Consider the following 14,257-nt stretch of genomic DNA (forward strand, 5'->3'; position numbering starts at 1 on the left):
AGAGGTCTTATTTATGTCTTTGCGCATAAGAAATCAATAGAAGTGAATCCCCAAAGGAACTTTGTGTTGGTAAATGCAAGTTTTGCAAATTTACAGGATTTCAGTTCTGTTGCAACATGTTGATGGTCATATGAACTATGTTTTCAGTTCAAAAATGTCAAATTTCATCATAATTAATGCTATATTTTCATGTCACAAATGGCCAAGTTATATTTGAACTGAATTTACCTGAAAAACAAATATTCTATTCTTTTAGATTCCCCAATTTTTCTTACAAGATTATACACTACATATCACAAGTTTTATTTTTACAGGATGCAATATGGAGTATGGTGCTGATCCATCCTGCTTATGTTACACCAATACATACATTAAGAATGTCAGATGTCACTTTTTAAATCAACAGTTGTCTAATAATAAGCATTTTTATAAAGAAATAAGAATTCTATATTGTTATTTCCTCTTTAGTATGATGATAAACTATACAATAAATAATTCTGATCCTAGTTTTTGCACAGGGATCATTTGTGGAAACGGTGACATGGCTGCCGAGCATCAGTATGATGGGATCTGTAACAACCATGTCACATCCGTCCACTGCCACATTTTGTGTTTTTGTGTCAGCTGTTATTGTTTTAGATCCACAATACTAACATTTATGAATAAGAGGATGATAAGCATTAGTAAGTATATAAGTTTATTACTAATAAAGTACTGGTACTGACCAGATCATCATGGGTAATGTCACGTCCGTCCACCAGCAAAAGTTTTCACATACACGTGCTATTCATAATCCAGTATTTCTGAAAATAGAGCTTCCACTGTCAAATAATATCAGTAGTCTGTGCACAAATGTATTAGCATTATTTCAACACAGTTCTATGCATTTATTACAACTTTTTTTTTTTTTTTGACAAAAATGGCCACTCATTTGACCCCCTAAGTAAATTTTAGCCGATATATTTATTTGTGTATTTGGGGACCCTAACAGTTAGAGCTGCGCAGTACATCGTTTGAGCATCGTCATCGCAATGTACATGTGCGCAATAGTCACATCCCTCGTCCTGCAATGTAGGAGACAAATAAACTCAATGTGTCCTCATCTAATTTCAACCTGGGTACCTGACACACACACACTGCGCACAGCGATCCACCAATCACAAGTGTTCTTAATCAATTTGCTGAAGCAGACCACGCCCCTGCGCATGGAGTTGCTGGTAACAACATTGAAAAATGAGCAACAAACAAGAGAAAAATCACCGAAAATGAAGACTTGGTGCCAAAAAGAAAAGCCACGTCAGTTATCTGGAATTATTTCAACTACAAGAAGGATGATATTGAAACATGTGTTCTGTGTCGATAGTGCCTTGAACCTGTTCCCATAACAAGAGGAAACAACTAATTTGTTTGACCATTTACGTCAGCACCACACAGCTATTATATCCTCCTGAGCATTTTTTCATATCACAATATATATTGTAGGGTTAAAAAAAAATCGCAATATCAGTTTTTTCCAATGTCGTACAGCCCTACTGATAGTTCATAAAGTTTGAATTTGAACCCTCCAGGTGCTGCAAAGCTATCTTTATATTCATTTTGGCAAAATTGAGTGGATTTCTACAACATGTTTTAATTCCTGCTTAATTTGTTGCATCTATGACTAGTTATGTCACAACATTTGCACATATAAGGTCAAGACTTCTGACCAACATTTCTCTGAGTACAACATAATTGTTTGTCAACAGCAACGGTTGTATTCCATCCTGAAAATATGTCCAAACTTCGAGCCGATTACCTAAAATGTTCAGTTCTTGGTTGAACGGGACAGAGCAGCACAGCCAACAACCTGGAGGGGGAGGGGCGTGAAGTGGCTCATTTGCATTTAAAGGGCCAGCGCTCAAAATGATTTTTCTGGTGTCATTACTGAGAAATAGGGTTGAAGATGGACCTGTGGAGTTTAAATAATGAAGAATTCAGACCCAATCATAACATTTACAGTTTATGTAGACCACAAGGAAGTGTTTTAAAATAGATTATTCCATTTAAAAAAGCAAAATGTCTCTCCTTTAACTCCTTAGACATTATTCCAGGTAAACATGCTGCTGTGAATTTGCGCTGTTTCAGTGTCATAAAAGCTGCTCTGAGTATGTGTTTGTGTTCCTTTTCTTCAGTGGTTTTGTTTTACTGTGTGTTTTAGGGTCAAAACAGGGTGGAATAGCAGAAAAAGACAAAGAGAGGAGTTCAAATGTGACAGGTTTTTATGAAATAAGGCACTCAGAATGTACATCAATAAGAGATTTAGGATGCTGAACATAAACTGTGAACTGGAACACACTGAACAACAACAAGGATTTGAATTTTGATCCAGTGGTTTTTGTTTTGGGGCTCTTTTTTTTTTACTAAACCAGTCCAGCTGCTTTTTGGCACCTGGTTGAACTCCAAAAAGCACTTACACGGTCAAAACTCGGTAAAAACACGTTAAAAAAAAAACATAATAAAGGAAAATCACGACAGCACTGCAAACAACAGGAAAAGTAAAAAACCTCAAGGAAAACAGTGTTAAAAAAAAAACAAAAAAACAAATCATCTATTTTTATAGTGTATTAGAATCACTCACTGCTCTGTTTTGCCCCCCATTCCACAGGCAGCGGGGGTGCACTGAGCATGCTCAGATGTCTATGGAACAAACAAGGTCTATACTATCAGCATGTTTTGAAATTTTTCCTGTTGAGCAGTTGGTGGAATTTTTATGAATATTTGCAATAAATCATACTTTCAAAACGATCACTGCAGAAATGTCAGGGGTTAAAGCAGGAAATGTTGCCGTTGTCGCAGTGCATCCGCATCTTTGTTGCCTCGTTTTCTTTTCGCACACATTCATACATCACTGCACTAGGGAGTCTGGGCTGGCAGGACTGTACACTTAAATGCTAGCGAGTCCACAGAGACCCCCTGCGGAGGGACCCACTCAAGGACACTGCCAATAAAACTAAGCTGCACAAATAGCCTGGTCCTCAGCTGGAGCATTAACTAACACTCACACACACACACACACACACACACACACACACACACACTAAACAATCGCATGCATCCAATGAAATCACATACACACATGCAGATATTTGTCAGTCACAGATGTTTGCATGGCGGTTAAGCTGCCTTGGAGCTGTTGAGTAGCCACTGGATGGACTAATGTGATATGTCTGGCCTGATAAGAGGAAATTGAATCTCTTTTCAGCCTAATCTGCCTGATCCTACCCCGGAGGCTGGCGATGAAGGGAGTGTGTCTCTTTCTCTGCCCTTGTCCTTGTTTTTTTTTTTTTTTTTTTTTTTTTTTTTTTTATCTGTTTGTTCCACACTCCGCCAAGTTTTCAGTTTTGTCTGTTGTTTATTTTTTCCCTCTCATCGCTCTCTTCCACTTGTGTCCTTCAGAGCATCAGAACCATGCACGGGAGCTGGTGAGGAAGGCCGACCTGTCACAGTGGGATGCTCTGGTGATCATGTCTGGAGATGGGCTGCTGTTCGAGGTGCTCTTACTGTATTTGAGCTATCAATCACAGAAAAACTCTGACAACCCGGTTCTATTCTGAACACTTCTCAAAATGGTCTAGTAAATATTTCATTTTGATTCAGAGAAGACAGAAGATGCTATTTTTATCACATTAAATTTTGCAGTCATCTATCTATGCTCTGAATACTTTCATTAGATGCTCCCAGATAAGATTATTAAAGTTAATGAAAGAAAACCTAAAATTATACATTCAAAATAATATCCATATGGAACAGTATGAAACATTTTCCCAAAAATAATTTTATATACAACATAATAAGTCCTGAGCCTCTTCCAGTGTATGGCATATGTACCTGTTGTTTTACTGTGTATGGTTCATTTCTGGGTGTCAACTTTTGGCCGTTGAGTTTGTACCCCCAGCCAGTCAATAACAGTATTACACAGTGTGCACAAATGGAACACCAGAGGAATACTGTACTACTCATAAATTGTCTGCAGTTCTGTCTGAGAGACAAAACTCTGGGAAAAGCAGACATAGACTGCTCTCTGCCTGACGCCTGTCTACCAGACAAACAGAGCAGGAAAGAAGAGAGAGGAGGAAGTGTGTCCCATAGAGTTTTGTAACGGCATGGAGAAAAAGTATGTGTGCTTTAGAACAAAAAAAAAAAGTATTATATTTCACTTATGGCTTTTTTTCTTGCAATTAATGCTTGTTTTCCCCTCTCAGTTTATTGCTCGTTTGACCACTGCTGCCCTCTCTCTCATTTGTAGAGTAGCAAGCAAGGGCTAATTTTGACCAGTTTACAAACAAAAGTGAGAAACATTGCACACATTAGCTCTAAAGGTAATGAAGTACTGAAAGTACAATAAGTATCTATTTATTCTCTTGTTACCTCCGCCAAGGAGGTTATGTTTTTGCCAGGGTTTGTTTGTTTGTTTGTTTGTTTGTCTGTCCGTTAGTGAGCAACATAACTCAAAAAGTTATGGACAGATTTGGATGAAATTTTCAGGGTTTGTTGGAAATGGGATAAGGAAGAAATGATTAAATTTTGGTGGTGATCGGGGGTGGGGGGGCCCACGGGGGGGGGGGGGGGGGGTCACTTGGCGGAGGTCTGCGCTCTCCGAGTGCTTCTAGTTTTAAATTTATTTATTTATTCACTACATTACCTCACCAGTATTTTATAACTTATTTGATCTCAGGTGTTTGGTTTTTTTTAACTATATGGGTTTTTAATGTTGACCCTGCATCGTCATTTCGTTCTGCAGTGCATCTTTGATGTAATCTGCCTGAATGACAATAAAGTGATCTATTTGTGAAAGTGGTGGTCGAGTGAGTACAAGACTGAATGAACAGAATGGGCAGCAAGAGAAAAAGCTGTGAATAATAAAAATAAAATTAAACTGTTATGTTCTAAAAGGCTAAAAGACCTACACCTTTGTAAAACTCTATTCATGTTCTACAGGAAAAGTGAAGCTGAAGTACATAGGTCTGTTAGAGGCAATAAGCTGAAAAGTTAGTCTCAGACAGAACTGTGCAGTTAGTGAGAAGAGCAGAATGAGGAGAGAGCTGTATAACTGGAGTTGCTTCATTTTTATATCTGTTTGAGTTATACCTGTATATGCTGCACGATGCTCTCATTGGCTGGATACAAACCTGCAAACCTGCAAACCCATTACCTGAAGTTCAACACCCAGGAATGTCTTGAATACAGTATTTAAAAACTAAATAGAAAACACAAACAGAGGGTGGGGTTTCTGTTGGTAGATATGTCATGACACACTAACAGAGGGTCAGTTGAGATGATTAAGGAGTTGATATAATGTTATGTATGTATAGTTTAGTAAATCATATTCATCCTTTTCAGATTCAAGACTTTCATTATAATAATAAAACTAAATAACAACTACACTATTGCCGCGTTTCCACTACGTAGAACCAGCTCGACTTGGCTCGGCTCGACTCAGTATTCCTGGAGACCGTTTCCATTACAGGACAGGACCGACTTTACAGTACCTGGACGTCATAGCGATTATTTCCTTGTCGTCTGCTCAGAGAGTTGCTGAAAACTTGCTCGTTGCATGTTGTCTTGTCTGAATTTTTATGTCGGCCACCAAACACTAGTTCTCCTCAACAAACCATGGTGTAGTTTTGGGCTGTTATCATGTGGATTAATGTACCACTATGTTTACTGTCAACTTCCGCATCTGTTTTTTGTAAAACAGCGAGTCATAGAGAAAACTGTCTGACCAATCAGTGGTCTGCAGTGTTTACACGTCACCTTTTAGTATCTGGTCCCTAGTCCTGGAACCTTGGCGGAGGTGATACCAAAACACTAGTACCAGACTCCAGGTCCTTTTTCGTAATGGAAACGCAAAAAGGCCGAGCCGAGTCGAATTGAGCTGATACCACACAGTGGAAGTGCAACATAAAACTACTCCATCCCTCAAAATAAAAATAAAACTACTTGTGTTGTTGTAAAATCCCCTAAAACAGACAACAAAAATAAAACTATTGGAACATTCAGAATGATCATAACTCTGCCACATATTTATAAAATTATAGAACATTGCATTTTATGGCTGCTTTTCTAACTTCAGCTAAACTATTGGGTGAATGTAGAAGTCTTGAGGTGGCCAGTAGTAGCACAGTATTGTAAAGAAAACGATTATCTGGTCTTATTTTCAATCATGCACACATTACTTTCCGCTTAGGCCCCATAATCTGATTCTGTTGTGGGTTCTTTTCCTGTTCCTTCAGGTGATAAATGGTCTGATGGATCGAGAAGACTGGCAAGAAGCCATCCAAACCCCTCTGGGTATTCTGCCAGGTGGTTCAGGCAACGCCCTCGCTGCCTCCGTCCACCACTATTCACAGTGAGTCAGTCCATTAATGAGTCATTTAAATGCATGGACTAACAGTGCATAGGAAAAGCAAAGAAGAACCTTCCTCAGCCTAAAAAAGACAAATTATCTCCGTTCTGTGTAATTATGCCAAAGGCTGACTGGGCACATCATTTCTCCAGAGAGAAGGAGAGACAGTAGAGCAGAGTCTAGCTGCATCGCTGTGCAGCAGGAGGTCATTTCAGGCTGCTATTAAATCTCAAAGGAATGATGTAATGGATTTAGAAACTCAGCACATTATGACTGATTATGGTCCAAAGTGCAGCTGAGGAACCAGTGGACCCAGCACACACCAGGCTGTCATCCCCCTCTGCTGGTCAGTTGTCTGCACAACAGTGAAGAGGAAAAACAAATAAATGTTTAAGGAGTTGATACTAGTTATCCTATAAGACACCAGTGTGGACATGGACTTTTTAAAAATACTTAATTTCAGTATATTATGTTGATGTCTCTATTGATTTTATATGATGTAAAGCAAAGCAATACACCATTTCATTGAGTCACACTGCATATTTTTTTATATTTACATGTCGAATCTAGAAGGTAATTCATTGATATATTTACCCTGACCTCCAAGGGGTATTATTGCTTTAGTTTGTTTGTTTGTTTGTTTAACACTTTAGCAGCAAAACTATTGCTTGGATTCATACCAAATTTGGTTTATAGCTTGCCGGTGACCCAGAATAGATGTGGTTACATTTTGGGAAAAGTAGGTCAAAGTTTAATAATTTTATGAATTTTTCAAATCTTTTATCTTCTCCTATTTACTTATAATAGGCAAAATTTAAAATGTCTATAAAAACATTAATTTTTTTTCAATTTACTTCAAACTTGGCACATATATAGAGGCAATTGATATGTTGATGTCATGATGACATCAGCTGGATTGATGCCAAAATAAACTACAACATGTGCGAGGGATGGGTTTGTTGTGCTTGACACCACTTGTTCGATATTTATTCTAGTAACTTTGATGGTTAGCATTTAACATTATGGGCTAGATCCACAAAAGGATTACATAGCTTTTGTTAGGGTAAAACTGGTGCAAACAAGACAAATGTATTGCACAAAGCACCCACAAAGGGTGGAATTCACTGCAAATGCCACTGTACTTGTGGTGTATTTACAACCATGTAAACTGGGGAATATTCTGCACAAAATCAGCCCCTTTCTCTGCATATAAGCAGCTTTGCAAAAACTGTCTAATTTGTAAGGACCATTGAAAATTGCTTGATGCAGTTCAGCTGGTGTAAAACACCATCTGGTGGAAGATGGAAAACTGGTGTTAATTGTGTGGAAACTCACCTCTGATTCACTGTTTCTCTCTGCATATCTCTGTATCTCCAAATCTTCAGGGTTGAATGATATTGAATCAGTGTTTGATGGTGTCAAGTGCAAGTCAGATAATAGACTGATAACGTCGGTATGCATGTTATGTCTTGAGTTTCAGGTACTTGAATGTAAAAACCGCTGACAATCAAACTACTTTATAAACTATCCATATGTCCTTATTATCCCTAGAGCAGGGGTGTCAAACTCATTTTAGTTCAGGGGCCATGTAGAGCACAATATGATCTCAAGTGGGCCAGACCTGTACAATAATAACAGTGAAAAATTTGTATTATATTATTTTTACAAAGTTTACTTAAATACCATTAACAGCCTGAAATAAATTATGAAAAATAAGTGCAATTTTAACAATATAACAGTTTATCATTTACACATGTGAATCACAACTTTCAAATCACAGTGGATCTACAAATACACAAAACATTAATAGCAGGCAGAATATTGTTTAAATTATATTTATTTCTCTTAAGACATTTCAGGTTGTTCATATTTGTTCAGGTTATTCACGTTTATTGTAAAAGGATAGTTTGTAAATGAAAACATTTTCATGTAATTTTACTTTTTTTACACTAAAACAAAGAGAAAATTTGTAGTTTTCATTATTTATGGGTTATTATGATAATATTTTACTGGTCTCATTCAATTAAGATCATATTGGTCTGTATGTGGAACCTGAACTAAAATGATTTTGACACCACTGATTGTTAATATCGTCAGTGTAATTTTTGTATTTCACTAATTCATCCCACAGGCCAGATTGGAACCTTTTGCGGGCCAGTTTTGGCCCACGGGCCGCATGTTTGACACCTGTGCCCTAGAGTATATCACCTGCAGAAAACATAATAATAATGACATTAATGACATCATTAACAGCAAATTTGGACTGATCTGCTGTTAATGACGTTCCTGCTGCTGCACCACATGTAACTGTGCCTCGTAACATCAGTTTGAAATTTTCTGCAAAATCCTGACTTACATTAATAGCCAAAGCCTACTTTGATGGACATTTGAGTTGACTGTATTACAGATATGAGCAAATATAGAAGCGCTGCGTGTCTCTTCTTATTAAATACATAGAATTTGACAGTTTCTGCTGTTGTCATGATGGACCAGTTTGTGGATGAAATGTGAAAAAACACTTGAAACACTGTGAAAAACAAGGGCAAATTACACTCGAGTGCAAAGTCTAGTCTCTGAACTTGTTTGTTCTAGCATATCATTTGTACTAAATCTTTTGTGAATAGGTCCTTAAAATGGAATTTCCTGCACAATTAGCAGGTGTAATCAATACGAATTTGTATTATATTATAATGAAATGATATAATGACACGCAAATGACATATTCATCCCTAAACCATAAAACGAGTAAAACATACATATATTACTTCATCTGTAAAATTTCTGCACATAAATGTAATGGCTTAGTTTTTTTCCTACCTGATTATGTCTGTATTTGTATATTTTCTAACCTCTCTGTAAAGCACACATACTTGTTGTACATATGTGTCTGATTCTTCATGTGTTCCTCATCAGGTCACCTCCAGCGTGGAACGAGGAGCTGCTACTGAGCTGTGGTTTCATGCTGTGTAAAGGTCTGGTTGGCTCCATGGACCTGGTGTCTATCCACTTGGCCTCTAGACAGCGCCTCTTCTCCTTCCTATCCCTGGCCTGGGGATTTGTGGCTGACGTGGACATAGAGAGTGAGAAGTACCGTCACGTGGGAGCGATTCGCTTCCTGATGGGCACTCTGGTGCGTCTGGCCACCCTCAAAGTGTATCAGGGCAGGTTAGCGTACTTGCCTGTTAAGGAAGCACCAAGACTTCCAAAAGGGAGCGTCAAGACTAACCACCCGCCCTCCACGCCTCAGCATCCCTCTCTTTGCTCCTCCCTCCCCTGTCGACTCATACCCAAAACCTCCCCGAACCACAACTCTCGGCACAACTGCAACAGCACAAATTCGAACCAGAACACCATCACCAACTCCTCCAATAACGCCATTACAACGAAGAAACCCGAGACTCAGAGCGACAGCAAGACCAGAGCGCTGCTGGACACTCTGCTCCCAGGCCTGGACCAACCAGTCCCAGAGAGCTGGACGGTTGTCAGGGAGGAGGACTTTGTCTTAGTTTTGGCTATTTACCAGTCCCACCTGGCTGAAGACCTGTGGACGGCCCCTGGTGCGATGGCAGATGATGGGCTGATCCATCTGTTTTATGTAACAGCAGGAATCTCCCGACCTGCCCTTCTGCGTCTCTTCCTTGCCATGGAGAAGGGCGCCCACTTAGCGTGCGGCTGCCCTCATCTAGTGTATGAGAAGGTAAAAGCCCTGCGCCTTGAACCCCTCACTCCACAGGGCATGATCACTGTGGACGGGGAGATGGTGGAGTATGGGCCGGTTCAGGCTCAGATTCACCCTGGACTGGCCAGACTCATATGTGGATAACCATTTCCCTGGCTTTAACTCTTTCTAGTTTGGCCTTTTATACTCTGTGTCATTTCTTTCTGTATGCTGTGTTTTCAGAAGTGCCAAAGACATTTTATCAGCCTCTGGAAATTGTTCTATTTTTCTACAGAATTAATTCATCCTATTTTTATGAATCCCTGTCCGCTCGATGTCTGATTCAGGGTCGAAGCCATGGATGGTTGATCTTGCTGCTGGCTGGTCCCAGCGTAGAGAGAGAGAGGAAGTGTGTGTGTGTGTGTGTAAAAGAGAGAGAGATGTGCATGTACTAAATGTTTGTGAGCACTTAAGTGTGTCTGCTTGTGTATGTGTGAGATCAGGGGGAGGAGCTTCAGTATAGCACATAGCGCTGTGGTGCCGGGGCCACAGGAGTGCATTGTGCACTCTGCTGTCGGACCTCATAAGCATGACACACGTGAAGAGAAGCACATTTTCCCGTTCTGGGAGGCTCCTGTGGAGAGCCTGGACAAGCCCCGCCCCCTGTCCCACCGTACATCAGGGCAGCCGCTTCCTCTGAGGAGGCCTGACAGCATCGCCTGGTTAAAAGGAGCTTTCTTACTGAAGGGATATAAATCCGCCAGGGATTTGATGTTGACAAATCTTTAATCTTTTATGTAAAAAGAAAAATCAATTTAAATACCAGATCTAGAAATACTAATCATGGCACAGTGAATATAACACCGCCTTCTCTGTTTTGTGTGAAAACTTCCTTCAGTTGAAAATGCATAAAGTGCTGGTGAGGCAGAGAAACCTGGCCAGCTGAGGTTACACCTCCTCCTCTGATCCATTTCCTGTCCTGTCCTTTCTTTTACCCTGCTTCATCTGCAACCATCATCAAACTGTAGCAACCGCCTCCACTCACTCATGCTTTACACACACACACACACGCACACACACACACTCAGTCTCTCTCACTTTCTTTTCCCCATCCCCCCTCCTCTTATGCCCAGCTTCTCACATGCGCTCGTACACACACACACACACACACACACACATACACACACACACACACACATTCCCTTGCATCTCTGCAGCACTTAGTGAGGGGGAGGGGCACGGTCTGCTACTGTGCATATGATCCCCCCCTCTACTCTTGCCATCTGAAGATTGTACTCCCTCTCCCTCCCTCGGTTAATGAGCCATCAGCACCTAATGTGTCCTTATTTTGAAGCTTTTACATCCCAGTGCAAAAGCTTGCTAAATACTCTAGACTTTAGACAGGTCTTTTTTAATCACACGAAAGCTTTTAAGTGAGTTTTACTGCTTGCACATCTAAAAACATATTAGCCTGACTGGAGCACGCTAAAGTAGAGAGCAGGGGGGTCACTATAAGCGTCGCATATTGAGAAGCATGCGATCAATGTGAGCTGGAGGGAGGCAAACGCTTTGCTCTGCTGTGTGGCCTTTTCTCTGGTTTTCAGTGCCGTGGTGATGAGCATTAGTGCACTGGAGCAGAGGAGAGTGCAAATGTTAGCATTATCATCAGTGCCCCTACCCACCCCACCCTACCTCCATCACCCCCCACCCCTCCGCTCTCACATGCACACGTTCTCTCTCAGTTTATTTCAGGTCACAGTGACCACACCAGAGCTGGTACACCCACAGGTACACACAGCAGCTGGTTTTCATCCCACAGAGGGTGAAACATCTCTTCTAACCCCGAGGGGAAAAAAACAAACTGTCTTCTGTAATCTTAAAGGGATCATATGTTGCTCAACCCACTTTTATTAGTTTTTGGTACATTTATTTGTGTATTTGGGGACTGTAATAGTTCAAAAAGTTTGAATTTGAACCCTTCAGGTGCTGCAAACCTATCTTTATATCGGCTAAAATTTCCTTAGGGGGTCAAATGAGTGGCCATTTTTGTTAAAAAAAAAGTTGTAAGAAATGCATAGAACTGTGTTGAAATAATGCCAATACATTTGTGCACAGACTACTGATATTATTTGACAGTGGAAGCTCTATTTTCAGAAATATTGGATTTTGAATAGCACGTGTATGTGAAAACTTTTGCTGGTGGACGGACGTGACATTACCCATGATGCTCTGGTCAGTGCCAGTACTTTATTAGTAATAAACTTATATACTTACTATTGTTAATTCTCCTCTTATTCATAAATGTTAGTATTATGGATCTAAAACAATAACAGCTGACACAAAAACACAAAATGTGGCAGTGGACGGATGTGACATGGTTGTTACAGATCCCATCATACTGATGCTCAGCAGCCATGTCACCGTTTCCACAAATGATCCCTGTGCAAAAATTAGTATCAGAATTATTTATTGTATAGTTTATCATCATACTAAAGAGTAAATAACAACATAGAATTGTTATTTCTTTATAAAAATGCTTATTATTAGAAAACTGTTGATTTAAAAAGTGACGTGTGACATTCTTAATGTATGTATTGGCGTAACATAAGCAGGATGGATCAGCACCATACTCCATACTGAACCTGTAAAAATAAAACATGTGATATGTAGGATATAATCTTGTTAGAAAAACTGGGGAATCTAAAAGAATAGAATATTTGTTTTTCAGGTAAATTCAGTTCAAATATAACTTGGCCATTTGTGACATGAAAATATAGCATTAATTGTGATGAAATTGGACATTTTTGAGCTGAAAACATAGTTCATATGACCATCAACGTGTTGCAGCAGAACTGAAATCCTGTAAATTTGCAAAACTTGAATTTACCAACACAAAGTTCCTTTGGGGATTCACTTAGATTGATTTCTTATGCACAAAGACAGAAATAAGACCTCTAAGCAAATTTTAGCCAATATTCATTTTGGCAAAAATCGAGTGGATTTCTACAACCTGTTTTAATTCCTGTGTAATTTGTTATGTTTTATAACTAGTTACATCACAACATTTGCGCATATAAGGTCAAGACTTCTGAACATTTCTCCGAGTATGCCACAATTGTTTATAAGCAGCAGCAGTTGTAGTCCATACTGAAAATACAGTTGCAGAAAAAATTATTAGACCATCAAAAGTCATCAAAAACAATACTCATGCAATCAAGTACTAACTCCTGTGTGTAACATATGAGTAAAACAAACAGGAAAGAAAACATTTAATGTCTAAAAGCACTGTTTTTGGCAGTACAGTGCCATAGCTATTAATATAAGAACTGAAGTGATTTTGGTTATTATCAAGAAAACATGGAAAGTGGATAGATATCAGCTCTGAAATTAAACTCTTATGAGCTATTTTTGTTGTTATCATTATATTTATCCAAACAAATGTACCTTTAGTTGTACGAGGCATTAAAATGAACAAGAAATTGAAGAAAACAAGGGTGGTCTAATAATTCTTTCTACAACTATATGTCCAAAATCTGAGCTGATAATCTAAAACAGGGGTGTCAAACTCATTTTAGTTCAGGGGCCATATCCCCCCAATATGATCTGAAGTGGGCCGGACCAGTAAATTAATAACATAATAATATATAAATAATGCCAACTCCAAACATTTATAGTGAAAAAAGTAAAATTACATGATGGGAACATTTACATCTATTAACTGTCCTTTTAAAAATGTGAATAACATGAATAACCATGAAAAAACTGAAATTTATTAAGAAAAACAAGTGCAATTTTAACTATATAAAGCCTCTGGTTATCATTTGTAAATGTGCATTACAACTTACAGATTACAATGGATCTGCTGATAGACAATATTTTAGTAAATGGCAGAATATTAGTAAAATTGCTGTTATTTCTCTGAGGACGTTTCTAATTTTTCATATTTTTTGTGAAAGGCTAGTTTGTAAATTTACACATTTTCACGTAATTTCACTTTTTTACACTAAAACAGAGGGAAAATTTGGAATTGTCATTATTTGTAAGTTTTTATGATTGTATTTTACTGATCTGACCCACTTGAGACTAAAGTAGGGCTTTATATGACCCCTAAAGTAAAAGGATTGACTGTTAATATCTTGAGTGCCATTTTTGCATTTCACAAATTCATCCTACGGGCCGGATTGGACCCTTTGGTGGGCCAGTTTTGGTCTAAT

At 38.9% G+C, this 14,257-nt stretch overlaps 1 protein-coding gene across 1 annotated transcript in view; it reads left to right on the top strand.

Annotated features, from left to right (window-relative positions):
- sphk1 (sphingosine kinase 1) overlaps window positions 1-11,923 on the top strand; it is a 38,080-nt gene extending 26,157 nt beyond the window's left edge. The window contains exons 3-5 of the mRNA XM_030142183.1: window positions 3,436-3,530; window positions 6,273-6,388; window positions 9,299-11,923. Coding sequence (XP_029998043.1) covers window positions 3,436-3,530; window positions 6,273-6,388; window positions 9,299-10,208 — 1,121 coding nt within the window. The 3' untranslated portion in view covers window positions 10,209-11,923. The remainder of the gene's footprint in view (window positions 1-3,435; window positions 3,531-6,272; window positions 6,389-9,298) is intronic.
- The last annotated feature ends 2,334 nt before the right edge of the window (window positions 11,924-14,257 follow it).

The sequence above is a fragment of the Sphaeramia orbicularis genome, chromosome 8 (genome assembly GCF_902148855.1).
Source record: "Sphaeramia orbicularis chromosome 8, fSphaOr1.1, whole genome shotgun sequence".
NCBI classification, from domain to species: Eukaryota; Metazoa; Chordata; class Actinopteri; order Kurtiformes; family Apogonidae; genus Sphaeramia; species Sphaeramia orbicularis.